This window comes from Parambassis ranga, chromosome 15, assembly GCF_900634625.1.
Source record: "Parambassis ranga chromosome 15, fParRan2.1, whole genome shotgun sequence".
Taxonomy (NCBI): domain Eukaryota; kingdom Metazoa; phylum Chordata; class Actinopteri; family Ambassidae; genus Parambassis; species Parambassis ranga.
In genome coordinates this window covers 357984-378220 of record NC_041035.1, presented here as the reverse complement: position 1 = coordinate 378220, position 20237 = coordinate 357984, and the positions used below count along the sequence as shown (strand labels likewise).

At 42.0% G+C, this 20237-nt stretch overlaps 2 protein-coding genes across 2 annotated transcripts in view; both read right to left on the bottom strand.

Moving 5' to 3' along the window:
* Positions 1 to 161: 161 nt before the first annotated feature.
* On the bottom strand, positions 162 to 5697 carry cdk1 (cyclin dependent kinase 1). Its single transcript, XM_028423932.1, has 8 exons — positions 5621 to 5697; positions 5143 to 5185; positions 4484 to 4640; positions 3400 to 3523; positions 2673 to 2843; positions 2422 to 2585; positions 1446 to 1587; positions 162 to 401 (listed from the first exon to the last, which is right to left on the bottom strand). The coding sequence occupies exons 2-8, from the start codon at positions 5177 to 5179 to the stop codon at positions 285 to 287; spliced, it is 912 nt and encodes a 303-aa protein (XP_028279733.1). The 5' UTR covers positions 5180 to 5185; positions 5621 to 5697; the 3' UTR covers positions 162 to 284.
* Positions 5698 to 6466: 769 nt separating this feature from the next.
* LOC114447570 (heterogeneous nuclear ribonucleoprotein L-like) overlaps positions 6467 to 20237 on the bottom strand; it is a 40141-nt gene continuing 26370 nt past the window's right edge. Inside the window, exons 8-14 of the mRNA XM_028423928.1 lie at positions 10873 to 10944; positions 9946 to 10163; positions 9626 to 9747; positions 9275 to 9476; positions 8858 to 8915; positions 8660 to 8758; positions 6467 to 8437 (exon numbers count right to left, since the gene is read on the bottom strand). Of these exons, the coding sequence (XP_028279729.1) occupies positions 8382 to 8437; positions 8660 to 8758; positions 8858 to 8915; positions 9275 to 9476; positions 9626 to 9747; positions 9946 to 10163; positions 10873 to 10944 (827 nt within the window). The 3' untranslated portion in view covers positions 6467 to 8381. The remainder of the gene's footprint in view (positions 8438 to 8659; positions 8759 to 8857; positions 8916 to 9274; positions 9477 to 9625; positions 9748 to 9945; positions 10164 to 10872; positions 10945 to 20237) is intronic.

Below are 20237 nucleotides of genomic sequence, written 5' to 3'. Positions count from 1 at the left end.
TCAAACCTTGAACTACCACTGTAATGCTTTTCTATACGGAGAAGGAAACCTTTTAACTTCCTTAAATCTGAATGAAAAAAAAAAATGATCCATTTTCCACTACTTTATCAACTCCAGGTGTCCATCTAAGAGCATAACCACTCCAACACACGGCGACAAAATAATCATAAAAAGTACACATTTATTGAAAAGACAAAGTTGAAACTCACACTAACACACAAGTATTTACAGAGTGATAATTCACAAAGGGTGTTAATGTGTTACTACTAAGATCAGAACATGGTTCAGATTTTGTTGATCCTAGCAGCTGGCAGGGTGGATTTGTCCAAGTCATCAAAGTAAGGATGCGTCAGGGCCTCGCGTGCAGAGATCCTCCTGGGAGGATTGTAGGTCAACATTTTCTACAAGAACACAGGGAAGATACAGACAGCTTAAAGCTAGGGTAGGAGAGTTTAAAACTCAGTGAGTCAGCCAGATTTAAAGTAAACACACGCCCCTTTCTCTCGGAGCTCACCCCGAAGCCACGCCTCCAACCAGTCTGTGACTTCGGCCATCATGCACGTACCTCTCTGGTGCACAGAGCAGGAAGAGAGTGGCAACCAGCCAATACTCCTACAGGGTCCACCCGGAGGACTGGCTGATGTTTTTATGTTTTATAGCTTCAGATGATTCATATTCTTCGTTCTAATGTGAAACTGCCGAACTAATCAGTTGCTATTGGATGAAGTTACACTAATTTAACACAAAGAGCATCAGAAGGAAACCTCCTACCTGACCTTTAAAACCTGTTTCATAGAGCAAAACCTGCATCCTTGATAAGACAGGGCTTGACATTAGGGTATTTCCAGGTGGCTTACGGTACATTTTACTTGCCTGGGAGTCTAACAAAAAATGTAAAGCTATTAATTTCGTATGTATGGACGATCTTAATGGTCCACTAAGACCTCATAACAAGGGCTACAACATCAGCAGTGTGTTTATGACAGAGACCTGCTGCAGGTTAAGGAGAATCATCTCCTCAGATTGATTCTTACCAGGGTTTTCCATACATAGATTTCACTGCTGAACGGCGGCAGAAGCAGCAGTTTAGCTGAACGTTTGAAGCAGAGATATTCAGGTAACAAGCAAAACCGAGAAATCCCAAATAGAAGCAACATCTTGCTGCTGAGCTGCTGCTTCTGCCGTTCAGCAGCGGAACGCCAGAACCTGTGTTTGTGTCCGCTGCAGTGGGAGGACTGACCGAGGAGGTCTGTACACACGTTTCTCCTGAATTAACCAAACGCATTTGGTTTTTGTTCTTATTACCTCAGAACCACCAATAGACTTCTCTGTTCTAGTGGACTATGTAACAAGCCCACGTCACGTCCCCCCAGCCCTGCTTACAGCATACAGTAAACTTGCTCCCACAGCTATCTAAACAGGTTTAAACAGGATGTGGTCCTTACCGCCAATAGGTCCAGACCATTTCTGTCTAGGGTTTTCACCGTTGATGACAGGTTACCAGACTTCCATTTAGGGAAAGTGTTTTTGTAGTCAGGTAGGCTCTCTACTTCAGGCCACACATCATTGTTTGGTGTGCCTAGAGTCCTGCAAAACACATGTGGCAACACAAACGAGCAAATGAGGCAGAGTGACACTACAATTGTATAACCTGTGAGCCAGTCATTACCTCTATTTAAGTGCACCAGTGATACAGTGTTGTGACTGCTCTGTGTAGCCACAGACCAGTCACAATGCCATATTGTCATGACTGATCAGGTTGTATATTCAAACTGCAAAAATGCTCTTTAGAGCCAGGGAGTCGTTCACTATGGAGAGATGTGTTACTAAGCAGATACAGATTTTATCTATCATCAATATAAAGATGATGAAATGACTGTATGTAAACTGCTTTAAAAAGTAAGTAAAACATTAAGAATACCTTAGTTAGTGTATGCCTTTCCCAAGGGAAGCTCATACACCGTATGTAATGTGTATAATGTAGGATACATTATACACATTACATACAGTTACATACACTTTAGTTCAATGTTAATCAGCCCATCACTAATGAATGGACTTAACAGGTGAAACAAATGAGCCAGTGCATCAAGATCATTCAACAAAACATGAATGTAATCTGATCATGTAACATTTGACCAAGCTTTATAGACACTAAGTATATGCACCATTCTCCCCGTGTGACCCAGAGAAAGTGATTTATTCACTGACATTCAAAAGCTAATTGTTTCATTAGAAACCCATGCTGCTGGTTTGGACATTTTTGCATGTTGAAAGACAACAGACCACCTTAAGGTAGCACTGCACAGAATATGAATTTAAAAATGGTAAAGGTCATTAATAGCTTTACTTTAATCTCATATCAATGTGTTATTTTAATACATGTCTTCTTAGCTAGACACATCTGTTTGGTGAGTTTACCTGAAGATCCTGAAGAGTTGGTCTATCTCCGAGTCTCCATGGAACAGAGGCTTCTTAGTGGCAAGTTCAGCAAAGATGGTCCCTGTACTCCAAACATCAACAGGGGTTGAGTATCGGGGTGAACCAAGGAGGACCTCAGGAGCCCGGTACCAAAGTGTTACAACCTGGAACACAGAGGGAGTCATTCAGCTCAGTCCTAAAGCTCGTTGGCATCACGTCTCTGCAGTGTCAGTCTGTTAAAGGACTCTTACCTCGTGGGTGTAGACCCTTACAGGAACACCAAAAGCCCGAGCCAAGCCAAAGTCTGCCAGTTTGATAACTCCCTTGTTATCAATAAGGAGGTTCTGAGGTTTCAAGTCACGATGGAGGACACGCCGACAGTGACAGAAGTAAATGCCCTCCAAGATCTGGTAAAGGTAGCTCTGAAAAGTGGTGAGGGAAGGAACACAGACACAAGCATGAGGGACGCAAACTGCATCAGCTCACAGTTCAGGACATCACTACATTATCTAGTCATATGGTTGGAATAAGGAATTGAGAGGAAATATAAGTGCAGTAAAGACATACCCAGAACTGCCACTCATCTTTAGAAAAGTGAAATGGCAAATCAGCCTGCCAGAAGAACCAACTCAGCTGGATCACAATCGCTACAAAAGCAACATGTTCCTGTCGCAGTCTAATCTTTGACCGTGCCTTTCCTTTCATGGAAACTACGATCCACTGTGCCACGCTTTGTGTGTACAACACGTGTGTTGTAAGCTTGATGTCTTGCAGGTATATACAACAGAAGCTGTGTTTCTGACCTGCTCAGCAGTCAAAGGCCATGTTTCTTACCATGTGGCAGCTCTGGTAACATGCTGAACACGTGTTCCTCCAATCAGCACGTGTGAAACAAAGTCATAATCTGACTTCATGTAATTTAAAACCTAAACCTTAAGCTGCCAACTATGGCATTGGTGTCACAGCAGACCAGCTTACCTTTACCAGCATAGGGTCCATGTACTGGCCAGAGGGGATGGAGTCCAGGTATTTCTTCAGGTCCATGGATAGGAACTCGAAGATGAGGTAGAGTCGAGACTCCTGCATCAGGACATCCAGGAGTCTGGTGTACATTTACACAAACTGGGTAAGTTCACACTAGTGAGCCACCAGTGCGGTGGTGAAAACAATGCTGGGTTCTTAGGTATTAGCAAATTTAAAATGTGAATTCCTGATTGGTAATGCCACTGTTACCATTTCAATTTGTATAACACTTTAGAAACAAAACTGTGCCCTGACCCCTGAGCAAGCAGTTAAAATGCACTGTATGTAAACAAAGGAGACAGACTACAGGCGAATGATGATGTTTGCATTTAGTTCTAATACAGTTGCTGACGTAGTATTAGTTAATGTACTAGTCTGCTACAAATAGAGATGTACATCATTGACTGGGGTGGAACATAAAGGAATCCAGTTTGGTTTATATTGTTTGGCTTTTTTCTACTTTTTTAACAGTCTGGAAATACCATAAAATAAATAGCCTAATTTCCCAACTTTTACCATATGTAGGAGTCAGTTAGTACATCGTGTTGCCCCTCTGAAGTTTCCATTCTGCTGCTGCCATGTACTAAACACTAGACAACACATAGGCATGACCATTTCTAAGAGACATCATGATTTACTACTTCCACTGCTTTAAACAAGGTGTTTTATAATAAGTGACCGCCCTGTTTTTGGTTCCGACAACATTTTTGTGTTTTTTTTTTTTAAACAGTTAATCATGATTACCTCTCGCGTTGATGTACTTGGATGGATATAGACATAGTTTCTATGGAATGTTGGACGTGCATGTCACTGTTGGCTTGTCTTTGTAAAGCTGTGTTTGACTCTTTATTGGTGCAATAAATTGGTTAAATATTAATGAATCACCAAAAACTCGACAGACAAGTATTAGAATACATCAGTTTTCAGTCTCGGATGCTACTGACTTGTTGCACTGGAATGTTATACAGATGATCCACACGGTACAAATAGCATTTCCTGGGTTTGGAAACACCCTGTTCCCCACACAGAGTGATCTTACCTTACAACGTTGGGGTGCTTCAGCTCCTGCAGCATAGTGACCTCCCTGACAGCGGTGCTCGGAACACCTTCCTCCTCACTCTCCAGGCGGATCTTTTTCATAGCCACGACCTTCCCTGTGGCCTTGTGCCTGCCTTTATACACCACACCATAGGTACCTACAAGGACGACTCCTTCATTTAGATTGTGGAAAGTTTGGAAGTTTATGCACATACGGGAGTTGAGACTTCATTAAGATACTCATAAGAGGTGGACAAGGGATTATCAGGACCATGTGGACTACTTTACCTCAGAAAGGTTTGATCATTTGATGGCCTGAGCTTCACTGCAGCTGCTGGCATATATGTGACTTTATACATATAAATGTACACAGAAAGGAAGGTGTATACACAGGGCATATCAGCCTCCTAAAGCATCTCCAGTACGAACACAGAATGGGTCAGAATGCTGACGCTTCACCTCACACAGGTGAACCTTTCTAACAGGCCACTGCACAGGCCAAAGGTGTGAGACCTCAGCATTAGTGATTAGTTTTACACACACAGCCCTCCGTGCCTTGATAAAAGTAGAGGAATGTGGGCACCTGTGGCTCATGTTATAATTTCAAAGAGCGTTCGGAACATTTGTTTTTAACCGTTTAGAAGAAAAACAGACACCAACCTTCTCCAATTTTCTCTATTTTCAAGTAGTCTTCCATTGTTGCCTGAAAAAAAAACGATGATACATGTCAGCTACCTTCTTCCTTTATCTAAAAGCTTATTGACGTCACATCAACGTGACAACCTGTTCAATGTACAGAAAAACTAGACAAACATCTAGTGCAACGTGCAGATATAACCACATTTGACAAATACGTCAGCCAATTCACGCAGTTTAGAAATAGAAGGGACTACTGAACATTCAATGACTGTTGTCTCCATCTTAACAGAAAACGCGTTAACGTGTTGACCAAGCTGCTTTTCCCTGTAGCTCAACAAACAAGATGGGGTCATCCACCCTGACGTAGCAACCGCTAAACCGTCAGGGGAACGTTCAGTTTGACTTTAAAGTTATAACAGACACAATCATCCATATCTTACCGCTCATATCATGCAAGTCATTATCAAACCTGTACACAAAACAAATAAACCGTATTTACCAGAGTCTCACGTTCCTTCTGCAACCAGCTCGCTGTGCGGACTGCCGCTTGAATGCTGCCTGACTCGTTTGAATTGACCGCAGTGCAGCGGCAGTTCGAAACACACCAATAGGCTCCGAGGATATGTTTCAAAACTACCAATCAGGAAAAGGAACGCTGCCACGTGAGCTGAGCGGGAGGCAACGCGGCAACGTGCTGACGTATGCTGGATATGTTTACGGGCGCTCGGATTTTTCGCAGGTCTACGTTCAGTGGTCACAGCTACAGGTACACAGCGAGTAAAGACACGTAGCTGAGGAGGTGTGAGGGGGAAAGTTGAAGTTATTGTGAAGAATTCCGTCCGTGTGGAGGAAAGGAAATGACTTTCTAAACAAACCGGATTAATGCCTGGAATTTAAGCGTCATTATTATTACTGCAGAACACATACTTCAGCACAGTAGAACGCGGTGATGCACAAAGTGTAAATGTTAGACGCTGCCCGCCTATATGAAGTTAGGACGTGCATATTAAGCATGAGACAGACACAGTCCTTTGGACATTATTTAAAGCTGAACGTAGTCTACGACTCAGTACTAAGTAAGTTTGGAACGTAGGAGTGTAGTGCTCCCATCAACCACTAAAGCAGCCGAGATCTGCATGCGTGTAATCTTAATTCTAGTTTAATTATAACACCTACAATCAAACCTACTAACGTTTTTCCCCAACTTTCTACAAATAGTTCTGAATTCAGGAAAACAATATATATATTTGAACAGAAAATACCTGACATCCCCAAACCAGAATTTATTTAATTTGAACAAGTACATACATGATTCAAACACAAAGATATTCTTAAAGGATCAGAACAGTACACATCTATCTGCAACAACGTAGAATCTTGATGGCTTTATAACTGAGATTCTATAGATATGCCTCACACTGTCACAACATTAACCCCGTTCCTTTTACTACTAGGAGTTTAAACATGTGTTGTGGACTGTCGTCCACAGACAGGCCTGGAGGGCTGCATGGAACCTTCTGTGGAGGTGGGTTATGCATCGCCTGTTACACCATCATTGTATTTAGTGTTCACAATAGGACAAGTACTTGACCTCAGTGTTTCCATAGGCTAGTCTATTTGAGCAGGTTTACTGCTGTTATACTGCAGGATGTAGAGTACTTATTTTGTCCAAAGAAAATCCCTGGAGTCCCTACTGGGCTCAATAAAAACAACAGCTCTTATTTTTAACTATTCTTAAAGACTTAAAACTAGAAATACAGTGAACTCAAGTGCTGTAAGATATGTACAGATCTGTTTAAAACTCTTACACAGCATGTATCTGAGCAGTTATCTCTAGAAGCCTTTTATACCTTCTCAAAGAATTCTGTGCCTCCATGAGAAGCCATTCATTTCTTTCTTTATTCATTTTATTTTATACAAAATTTAAAAAAGAAAAAAACCTAAAAACACTGAATTAACACTTTTTAAATGAATGATGCAAGAAAGGAATGTACACACATTGTACTGAGCACAATCCTTTTCTGTTATAGATATGACGACAATTGAAAAGCCACACACTCATAGCCCGTAGGTAAGATTGACCTGTTTAAGTAGGGTGACAGCAGAATGACCAGCTATTTAGTTAAGGTTCACCATGTAAAGCTCAGAGAGCACCGTGAACCTCAACCCGTGGTTTCTGTTCCTGCCACACTGTCAGTGTGAGATCCATCACTGGCACTGATTTAGAATGGGAAGTGATCCATTTTATGTTGTGTATCTGCCTTGAAGTCACTGGTATAACCACTGTTTGTGCACACTGATGTAGCAGATCATCTATAAACATGAGCCCCATGGGCAACATCAACACGTCATCCCACATGTGTGAAAGAGTTAAGAGCTAACATTGTATATATACAGTACTGAGTGCTAAATGAATATCATGACATATTTATAATAATTAGTAATAAGTTAAAATATCAATGACACATTAAAGAATTTTAAATAAGTTAAAGAAAGCTCAAACTTTCAAACCCTGCCAGGGGCTCGTTGTGGGATAATATCATAAAACCCACATTTTAAAGACAGTAAGAAAAAACAAAGTAACATTCTAGTTCAAAGAGCTTACTGTAAGTGAGGCTGGAAACTGAGCCATGCTAAGAAAAGCATAGCAATGACATTATTAGACATTCATACCTTAGATCATGAACATAGGTTTTCTGGGAAGAGAGAAAGTGTTCCGTCACTCCATTAGAACATGTGCCAATGGTAGGAAACAGAAGCTTTTTCCTCTGTGGACCTTGGATTTCAACATCAAATTAACAGCTGCTCTTTACCTTACATGATCTATGCTAACAGAGCACCTCTGTGCCCAGGCCTAGCCAAAAAGCAAACAAAAACTTTCAGTTCTCATTGAGGGTTCAAACTGAAAGTTCCCAAGCAACCCAAAATACATGTATATCTGCTTTTTAGAGTAACAATTTGTTCATCTGCAATGATCTGCCTGTATCCTCTGAGGTTTCCATAGAGTGGGTCCTCCTCTATTTGTCAAAGACTGCTTTACCATACAGGGACAGCACACGAGCAAGTGCTTCTGTCACCTTTTTGGTTAGATGGTAAAATAGTAGGTGAGCGTTTTCTTTTCTTCTTCACACTTTCTTCGTCTTCTTAGGCCATCTTTGCATTTATCTCAGCACTGTTCGTCTGTCATACCCTAGCCACCACAAAGGTCAAAGGTCAACCAGGTCATCCAGGTTTAGCTGCCTCTAGTGTTCTGCAGCTTCTTAAAGATGAGACGAGGTGGAAAAACACAGTTTCAGGGTATATGGATTGGATCCATCTGAAATTACACATGAACACAAATACTCATACAAAGGCTGAGACAGCAGATGATGCATGTACGCTTCCCCTTTTCACTTTGAGTAATACCAAAAGTTTGAAGGCAGTAACCTTTTTGATATCTTTTGTTTTAGAAAAGTAAGATTGTATTGTGCTCATATTGTGCCACTCACAGTTGAACACTCAGGGATAACTGTGGGACAGGGTTTTCAGATGAACTTACTTGGTATTCTAATCTGGTAGTGGTTGAGAACAGTAAGAACTTCCACTGCCTCCGTTTTACTGTTGAACTCCAAGAGGCCAGAGATGGTCTTAGAGGAGGCTGAGAAAACACAGAAAAGATTAGAAGGCACAACACTTCACACATTACCCCTCTCCACTGTTGGATGAACCAAAAACTAATTATTGAAGATATACTTACGTTTGGCATCAAACATCTTGAATTTGACAAAGCCAGGAACATCATGCTCTGTACACAGCTGCAAAGACACACAAAGTTCGTTCTGCATGAGGCTTATGTACAACTACAGTCACCATATCGATGAACAGAGGGGGTCCATTCAATCAATCGATCAATTCAATTTCATTTATATAGCGCCTATTACAATCAGAATTGTGCCAAGGTGCTTTACAGAGACCCAGAGTGCAGCCCAAACTGCCTGTCACATGACAAATGAACGATCAACAAGAACCAGAAGAACTGAGTCACAATCACAAGCAGAAATACTTTATTGATCCCAGGGGGAAGGTGCTCCATGCATCATTAGAACAGGTTCAGGTCCACATATACATGTAGCAGATGACAGAAAGAGTATTTAACAAATCAAAAGGATCTTACCCTCAGTAAATGTTCCTGGGACATGCATGGAGGAACGTTGTAGTAGTGCAGCACTGCAGACGGAGGCTGGATGATGTTTTTGGAGGCCTGTCCAGCACTGCTGAAGCGGTTGTTCCTGGTCATGGCAAAGTCCTTATAGCTGCTGCTGCCATCCTCCAACTCAAAGACCTGACTGGGGATCACTGCGTGCTGCTTGGAAACACTGCACACAACACTTGTGTTACCTGAGCGAATTCATGCATATTAACAAACACACACACGTATATGTGCTCTTTGTAATAACACACCTTATTCCTTGGAATGCCAAATAACACACACTGTAAAAGTGTGAACATATAATATGGATCTTACCAGACATTGAGTCTTTTCCCAAACACCTTGATGCTGTTGAGGTGTGTGATGGCCCTGTCAACTGCATACTCATCACCCATCTCAACTAATGCTGTACCAGGAACACTCTTCATGAATTTGACCTAGAACCACACAGGTAACAGCATTTATTTGACTTTATTAGTTGTAACCCACTGTAGCTGCCCATCCACAAATACATTGACACTGATGTTTTATTTATGAATGATGGCCATTCACTGGCTCTTTAACTCAATAGATGATATGTAATGAATGCGTGTTATATAGACTCCATACCTGACCAAGAATAAGCAGACACCTACCTTCTCAATGTTGCCATACAGACAGAAGAGGTTGAAGATTCGGGTGCAGTTCATCTTGGATGGATGGAGACCACTTACCATGGCAACAGAACTAGGGGCGTGGCCAGAGTATGAGGAGGAAGTCTGGGGCAGAGGGTATGACACCATGTCTGGAGCATCCGCAGATGTGAGCTTGTACCTGCTATTACTAGGCAGAGGCAGCAAGGGGCAGGGAGGACCTGAGAAGGCACACAAAGCAGGAGTTAGATATTTACCTACTACACACTCCATGCTACTTTTTTTACCTATTTATTCCAGTAGATTATAGCTGCGTTTAAAAAGTGTTGCAAGTATACATGCAGTTTTCGCAAACCTTGGTCATGCTGGCATCTTGCTCATATAATTTAAAAACTGTGAAATATAGGGACTGTATATCAAGTAGCAACAAGGAACATCATGTTATTCACCACATACTGTTACCATTTTATGTCTAATTGTGTGTGTCTTATGGCCTCTCTACACTGTGCGATTTTTATCAATCTTATAAGACCACTGCATGACAGACTATGCGGCGTGGATCTAGAAAACGTTGGTACGCCGTCAGGTTGGATGCGTGCAGATTGTACAATGACCATTTAATGAATCACAGGTGATCACAGGTTAAGACGTACATCAACATGTAAGGAGGAGGATGTGGAGTGACAGGTCGTAGCAGCTGTCCACTGTGAGACAGTCATGCTAAATTTCTGACACCGCTAGAATTTGATCTCAGCTTGTCTTTGGTTGCAAGACGCTGACAACGGCTTTCATGGAACCTGTCTCACAGTGCGACGCAAGACCAACGATTTAGAGCCACGACCAAAGATATCTCCACCATTCTCCTACGATGGTCGCCTTTCATCTGCGACAGCCCAAAATCGCACAGTGTAAACCGGGCATTAGTCTTACCATAGCCATTATCACTGTAGGATGATGGGTGTTCTCCTAAAATGGCTTGTCTCTGTCTTCCCTTTCCACGATCTGAAACACACATACACACTCCTTTAGATTCTGTCATGAACCCACAGCGATATATAAGTAAAACTGATAGACTTCTTGCACTGATCCTAACGTTGCTTTCACTACAACTGCTCCAGACAACCTCACCATGTAGATAGAAAATAGATCATCTGCCTCTTCTATTACTCCTAGACAGGCCAGCATTGTTTAAAACAAGTCTGGGTAATTATTTGAATTCCTATTTACTCCTACTAAACATTTGATCAATCTTCTGATTTTTTCACACCCTGATTGTGTTTCTTATTCAAGATTACTTTCTTTAGCAAGATCGATGTGTTATCAGATCTCAGTGATTAGGATGTGCCACATAGGTCAGGTATAGTGTGACTCAGGTGGTGGCAGCAGGCAGGGACCTTGGCATTCTGACCCTCAGCTGCTGAAACTGGTTCTTGGAACATGGAATGTCATCTCACTAGCAGCCTGAGCTGGCACAGAAGATTGAGAGGTACCAACCAGATATAGTCTGGCTCATGGCAATGCAATGTGGGCTCTGGGACCAGCCTTCCTGAGAGGAGCTGAGCTGTGGTCCACTCTGGGATTGGTCAAATTGTGCAGCATCAAGTAAGAATCGGCTTATTAATAACCCCCTTGAGGCCTGCATGTTTCCGTGGTGGATGACAGCTTTCCTGAGCTTTAGGGTCAGGAAATGGACTTGAACTGTTCTATGTGCTTTTGTGCCAAAAAGCAACCACAGTAAAATGCGGAGGGGCATGATTGGAAATGGTAGCCTCTTGAATCACTTGAGTGGTTCAGTTGTTGGACGTCTGTGCTGGTCAAAGGCTATCTATAATGATTGTTCAGCATGAAGGGCCAGTGCTGTTGGCCAGGTTGCTGCTCTATCCACACCTCGGACCAGTCTAGACCACAGTTTGATGTTTGACTTTATAGTCTTGTTGGACCTGCAGCCATGTCTCAGACAATTGAGTAAACTTAAAACCTTTCTGTTTAGTAAAGCATACAGTTAGCCTCAATCATGGTGTGAAGGGCTAATAGTTATATATACAGTCACTTGTTGACATGGCCTCAGCCACAGGTATAACAGGTGTAGGGCCGATAAAGTCTTAACTTTTAGCACAGCTATGCTGCTATAGGCCTACGCTGTCGGGGGAACATGATCCACCGAGCAGTTCCCTGTCCCCTCAAATCCCCCTCTCACCCTTGTACCTCTCCTCTATTCTCATCAGTCTGGTTCACACTAGTGATTCATTTCATAAACTGTGTTTGTCTTCCTCTCTCTCTTTGCAGGTCTCTCTGTCAGCAGGGAGGTTCTCCTTGTGAAAAGGGAGTTTTTCTTGCCACTGTTGCTATAAGGGAGCCAAGGCTCTGGGTCCCTGTGAAGCGCTTTGAGACAATTCTGATTATAAAATGCGCTATATAAATAACATTGAATTGAGTAAAGAGGGAAGCTGAACTCATCTGATAATCCCCTGGTAGTGAGTTGGGAGATTCTGGACAGACCCGTAGGCCTGGGTTTGCTGGAAATGTCTGGCAGATGAACCTGTCAAGAGATTTTCTACTCCCACCTCCCACCTTTGTCAACTGCAATCACCACAGTGAATCCAAATAAGCCATGTTACATACCCTGATGTTGGACTTCATTGAGGCAGATTCTGTTCATAATTGTTATGGACATAATTCTTGGCACAGGGGTCTAGTTTGGTGGGCTCAGGATCTTGTCTCAGCTCTCACTGGATTGGTTTGGAGCTGAGGGTGACATGGTGGGGATGATGCAACTCCACATCTGAGACCTAGTTCTCAGCTAGACAAGATTGAAATTCCCTGTCTGGGTTGGGTATGAGTTTCTCCCTCAAATAAAGGAGTTCAAGCATCTCGGGGTCTTGTTCACAAGTTAGGAAATAATGGAGCAATATATCAATATATCAAGTCTGTTGTGAATAGGTGCGAGCTGAGCCAAAAGTAAGAGGCTTTACTGGCCAATCTATGTTCCTACCCTCATTTATGGCCACAAGATGTGGGTGGAAAGAAGTCGCACTTCCCTGTTGAGTTGTTTTGGGTAGGTTCAACTGGTAGGAGGCCCTGGGGATGGCCCAAAAAACAGCCACCTACCCAGAGGAGCTAGAAGAGATGGCCTAGGAGTAAAGTCTACCCAAAAGCCGGTTTATTCAGTTTGACCTGATAGGCCAAGAATAACACATTTCAAGACGGAAGCCGCAGGCCAGCAAAAGGCAGTTGGACAGTTGTTTACGGCAATGCAGAGGGCCCTGAGGGTGCACAACACCGGTTCAACACTTCGACACAATTTACCACAAGACTAAACATGCTAATGCATACAACCTGCTATCAGAGAGAGTCCGTGCTGTACAAGTGCAGTCTGCCTTTTTACCAGAAGCTGTTGCCAAGAAAATATATATAATATATACTTTTTTGGCTGTATTGGTGTGAGCAGACTGACTGTTATAAACTGTGATGTTGGTGTAGCAATGAGTAGTCCGTCTTTGTTAGCGTTCTTTATTTTTGAACTGCTAGCGTGTCTTCTCTCCAAACTACTCTGCTGATTTCAGTACGCATCTGCCATAAGGCATTACGTCTTTAGATCTCAATGGCATGCACTGCAAACCTGTGTAAACATTACATAAACTTAAACAAGACCTGCTTAAGATCAGCACTAAATGAGTTCCAGCCATAATAGTCAATGTGACATTTTACGTACGTCTGCTGCTGCCCTTAAACCAGACCTGCCAAATGCTGTGAATTCAGACAACTTCTACATTCTGATCTGTTCATCTGAATGCTAAAATGTTATGAAATAAAGTAATTAAATAACAGCATACGCATCTTTTTTTGCAAGGACTGTTGACCCTTGACACTTTTGCATTATAAAATCTGGCCCTCCCTAAAAATGTTTGGACACCGCTGGCCTAAGAGAAGGAGGTCTGGCCTTCCCTGCTGCCCAGTGAGACAAACCCCAGATAAGCAGAACACAATGTGACATAATAGGAGACATAATCCTTGGCAGACCGCAATAGCCACTGTTAAAAATGCTACTAATATCTGAGATCTGAGACACAACTGGTCATATTTTAACACACATTTCTGAAATATAGATTCTGATATAGTACCAATAGTTTTGCTGTATAACACGCAGACCCAGGTGAACACAGCCTGCATGCTCAGATTTCATCTTTTAGAAATATGGAACATTTAGTCTCAGTTACTTTTGAATTTTTGTTGTACATTTTAAATTAGTGTTTGACTCTATGTTCCTGTATGTTGTGTGGATGTTGAATTGAAAACCAAAGTTTAGGTAGAACTGCACAAATGAATTTTCTGATATTTTCAATTCAGATCTAACACAAAAACAATACTATATTGTCTACAATCAGGTGTAGTTTCATAATAATTTCATTCTATAATTCATAGAGGACTATTCCATGAGTGTCCTTTCCATCAAATGCAGCCACTTTCATTACACTGGGTTAATGGAAAGTAGGGTGGTGTGCCTGAAGACGGCGTTGCATTGTTGCTGTTCTGTATATTGCTTTCTGTTCTTTTGCAAAAGATCATACAATACATATAGTTTCAGCATTAATGCAAAAGGTGGTGTTTATGAGTGCCGAGCACGAAACATGGGACGACGGGGAGCCGGTGGCTGCTGGTCCTGCGGACCGCAAGGTCTGCACAGGATTGTGAAAATTGGCACACATGTATGATCAGACTCTGACCTTAAACACATCTATACAACAACATTGAGGCTTTGACAGAGCGCCTAGTGGTTACAGAAAATGTTGTGTTGTCATAGGTTTTTCTGCCTGCCCCCCTGGCCTGTTTTGCGTAGGATTTTTGCAAAGGATAAAAAAGTCTCTTGAACCCCCCCCCTCCAAACTCAACAGGAAGTCCACCATCTTGAATTTTGTGGTCATTGTTGGCGATTTGTGACCCTGCTACAAAACTTTTCACGCCTCGCATACTTAATCCAATTGAGCTGAAACTCACTGTGTCCACTCAGGACACCATAGGGAATAGACGCATTCAGAAACTCTTACAAAAGAGTTACGGTGTGGCGCGGGCGTGGCCTCAAAGTTGACCATTCGCCATTGCAAAGAAACACTGTATTTCCTGCAGTACCACCAACATACTTCATGTAAGGTGGACAAAATCTTACAGTACTGCTATGGACCCGAACAGATATATATGCTAACAGGATGATACGGTCATAGCGCCACCTACTGGCAGCAGGAAATTTCTCTTGTAAAACTTAGTTTTACAAGAGAAATAGTTTTTGTTGTATGTCTCTGGAAATGAGAGGAGAGCTTTACTGGCCAATCTATGTTCCTACCCTCATTTATGGCCACAAAATGTGGGTGGAAAGAAGTCGCACTTCCCTGTTGAGTTGTTTTGGGTAGGTTCAACTGGTAGGAGGCCCTGGGGATGGCCCAAAAAACAGCCACCTACCCAGAGGAGCTAGAAGAGATGGCCTAGGAGTAAAGTCTACCCAAAAGCCAGTTTATTCAGTTTGACCTGATAGGCCAAGAATAACACATTTCAAGACGGAAGCCGCAGGCCAGCAAAAGGCAGTTGGACAGTTGTTTACGGCAATGCAGAGGGCCCTGAGGGTGCACAACACCGGTTCAACACTTCGACACAATTTACCACAAGACTAAACATGCTAATGCATACAACCTGCTATCAGAGAGAGTCCGTGCTGTACAAGTGCAGTCTGCCTTTTTACCAGAAGCTGTTGCCAAGAAAATATATATAATATATACTTTTTTGGCTGTATTGGTGTGAGCAGACTGACTGTTATAAACTGTGATGTTGGTGTAGCAATGAGTAGTCCCTTTGTTAGCGTTCTTTATTTTTGAACTGCTAGCGTGTCTTCTCTCCAAACTACTCTGCTGATTTCAGTACGCATCTGTCATAAGGCATTACGTCTTTAGATCTCAATGGCATGCACTGCAAACCTATGTAAACATTACATAAACTTAAACAAGACCTGCTTAAGATCAGCACTAAATGAGTTCCAGCCATAATAGTCAATGCGACATTTTACGTACGTCTGCTGCTGCCCTTAAACCAGACCTGCCAAATGCTGTGAATTCAGACAACTTCTACATTCTGATCTGTTCATCTGAATGCTAAAATGTTATGAAATAAAGTAATTAAATAACAGCATACGCATCTTTTTTTGCAAGGACTGTTGACCCTTGACACTTTTGCATTAAAAAAATCTGGCCCTCCCTAAAAATGTTTGGACACCCCTGGCCTAAGAGAAGGATAAAAAAGTCTCTTGAAACCCCCCCCCCCCCTCCAAACTCAACAGGAAGTCCACCATCTTGAATTTTGTGGTCATTGTTGGCGATTTGTGACCCTGCTACAAAACTTTTCACGCCTCGCATACTTAATCCAATTGAGCTGAAACTCACTGTGTCCACTCAGGACACCATAGGGAATAGACGCATTCAGAAACTCTTACAAAAGAGTTACGGTGTGGCGCGGGCGTGGCCTCAAAGTTGACCATTCGCCATTACAAAGAAACACTGTATTTCCTGCAGTACCACCAACATACTTCATGTAAGGTGGACAAAATCTTACAGTACTGCTATGGACCCGAACAGATATATATGCTAACAGGATGATACGGTCATAGCGCCACCTACTGGCAGCAGGAAATTTCTCTTGTAAAACTTAGTTTTACAAGAGAAATAGTTTTTGTTCTATGTCTCTGGAAATGAGAGGAGAGCATAGGACAAGAAACTGCGATGGCCCCGCGGATCGCAAGGTGTGCGAGGGTCCGCAATGCTGCTTGCAGCTTTAATTACATTTGTTTCAGTCATTTTTTTTATATTTTGCATTGAATAAGTAAGAGGAGTTATGTTTGCAATAAAAATAATTTGTCACTAAAATCTAAAAATGATAAATTGTTATATCAATAATGATCACTGATTTTTATTTTGGATATCAGATTGTATCAGATTGTGGCTATATATATATATATATATATCATCAGGCTTTGTGTGATTTGTTCAAAATGCATTCATCATGTCTATGCGACACTCTCATGAATAAATTGACCCCAGAAAACGATCTTCACCACAGCGAAGGAGGTGGGTAAATAATAAGGCAAAGAGTTTTAAGGTGGTTTTATTCAGTGGCAGATACAATGACAAAGAGAATGTCATGTGAACAGAGATATAAAAGAGCCAGTACCTGGAAGGCTTTTTTCTTTTTTCTCCCTCAGCATGAAAGAACATCAACCTAGATTATATTATTATCATAACAAAAACACACACAATCATCACTGAGGCTGTCAAACACATTGAAAATCATCCATCACAGTATTACAACAGCACACGCTATACCAGTGGAGGCACACTGCAATGACACAGGAGCTAGAGTCAGCTGACCGGAAGGAAGAAAGGTAATCACTGTAGCTACAATCTAATAAACACATGGTCTTACTGCATGAAAAAGTGGATCAGATGTTCTGCTGTGCTGTGCACTCCAAATAATAATAATAATAATAAATACACAGATTGATAAAGACTTAGTCATGAAGGTAGACACATTCTAGGATGCTTTGAACGGTGCATATTTGACCATTTACTGTGTGAAATGTTAAAGGAAGCTCAACTTCCCTTGTGGTCTGTGGAATCCCCACAGACACAACACCGTTCAAACGTCAGGCCAGTTCTCTTCTCTAATGAGAAGAACAGTTCAGCTGTGCTAACATAGGTTCACGGGAGTTTTCTAATCATCAGTTAGCCTTTTTAACACGATTAGCTAACACAATGTAGCATTAGAACACAGTGATGGCTGCTCTGTACCTTTGTATATATTCCATTAAAACCAGCCTTTTAACTAGAAGAGTCCTTTACCCCATTAACATGTCTAGACTGTAGTCTGATTACTTTAATGTTGTCTTCATTGAAAAGTCAAAATAAAGACATTTCCAAGTGATGCCATATTTCTATATACCCAATGTGTCCAAAACTGTCACACAGACGCAAAGCATGAATTCGGCTTAAGTGTTGAATATGTCAGGTTGTTATTGTGCAAAGAAAAATGCTATTAACATCTACATACTGCAAGGATGACTGATCAGTTCACAACATTCCCAAGTGTGTGTCATCACCCTTGATGTTTTATTGATGGATGCCTATCATCAGCCATAGCAGTTGCATTGTGTCTGCAGTCTCTGTCTCTCAATTTACACACAGGTGTCTTATTTAATTATTCAAATTTTCTGACAGCAACAATCTAACACTACTTCACACTGACAAGCTGTTACACACAGGATATAGGCTTCTACATTCTTGGAAAAGAGCTCGTATTCTCAGTATTAGCCCAAAGATCGTCAACAGGCCACCTTCCTTCTCTGGCGCTTCCGTTCTAAAGCTAGAACTGATTTCTTAGTTAAGGCTTCTTTACACTGCTTGATCATGGGGTTTCTAAAATGAACAACCATTGTAAAGTCATACATTTTAAAATGCTAATTTACTAATTCCTAATTAATGTACGTTCCAAAGGCATCATTCCTATACTTAGAAAACCTTCACTGGACCCGGACATCTGAGGAAACTACAGACCGATCTCCAACCTCACCTTTATTTCTAAGATACTTGAAAGAGAGGTTGTAGGTCAGTTAAAGGACCACCTGCATAGGAACAGTCTGCTTGATGTGTTTCAGTCTGGATTCAGAGCCCACCACAGACCAGAAACAGTTCTGGTTAAAGTCACTAATGACCTCCTCATGGCATCAGACCGTGGACTGGTCTCTGTACTCGTTCTACTGGATCTCAGTGCTGCCTTTGACAGAGTAGATCATCCTACTACACAGATTAGAACACGAGATTAGGATTACAGGGACAACACTGCGCTGGTTTAAATCATATTTATCTGACAGATTGCACTTCGTTCATGTTAACAATGTCTCCTGCTCACAAGGTGTAATCATGGTGTTCCACAGGGTTCAGTGTTCGGACTGATTCTGTTCACCATCTACATGCTCCCTCTAGGAAGTATCATCCAGAAGCACGGCATAGACATCCACTATAATATCAACACAATGATTTTAGCTTGGTCGACAACTTCAACAACCATCATGTTTGTTCTCTGTAATGCATGATGCTTGTGCATGTGTGTTTCTCTCTCTCTCTCTCCTTCATCCTCTCTGTCCTGTCTCCCTCTTCTTCTCCTCTCTCTCCTTCATCCTCTCTGTCCTGTCTCCCTCTTCTTCTCCTCTCTCTCTCCTTCATCCTCTCTGTCCTGTCTCCCTCTTCTTCTCCTCTCCCTCTCCTTCATCCTCTCTGTCCTGTCTCCCTCTTCTCCTCTCTCTCTCTCCTTCATCCTCTCTGTCCTGTCTCCCTCTTCTTCTCCTCTCTCTCTCTCCTTCATCCTCTCTGTCCTGTCTCCCTCTTCTTCTCCTCTCTCTCTCTCCTTCATCCTCTCTGTCCTGTCTCCCTCTTCTTCTCCTCTCTCTCTCCTTCATCCTCTCTGTCCTGTCTCCCTCTTCTTCTCCTCTCTCTCCTTCATCCTCTCTGTCCTGTCTCCCTCTTCTTCTCCTCCTCTACCTGGCCAAATGTCAGCAGGAAGGTTCTCCTTATGAGCTGTTCAAGGTTTCTTCCTGTTAAAAGGGAGTTTTTCTTGCCACTGTTGCTCTTAAGGCGGTTCAGGAGCTGGGTCTCTCTAAAGCACCTTGAGACAGATCTGACTGTAAAAAGCGCTATATAAATAAAATGGAACTGATTTAGTACTTTCACAGATATAATGTTAAAACAACAATTCCACAAATAGTGTGGATGAAGCACAAAAACAAATCAAAGTAATTCCTACCACCACCATCAGAGAATATTTATGTAAATGTAGTCACTTAAGATTCCATCTACATATAAATGCCAGCACAAAAATAAAAGAGTACTGTTGTATGTCCTTTAGGATGGTATGCTTCCTCTCTGCCTGTATTCTTGTGCAAGCTGATCTGAAGCAACACGAGCCTTGCAGTGCCTTAACCACTGTGCACGCATAGAATGTAGACCCACACAGACGCAGGCATGCATGTAGGCACTCACACAGGTTTTTACATTGTATAGTCAGAGGTTAGACAATATAAAATAGAAGTACTCTATCATCCCAAGCTGGGAAGTTTTGCTATTGCAGCAGCAATATACAGGCACTCAGCATACTAAAAATACTAAACAGGGGCATAAATGACATTACAATTCACCAAAACTAGAGAGAGCAAATTCCAGATTGAAAGGCTTAGCTTCCAAGCGGACATAAGTACATAAGAACTA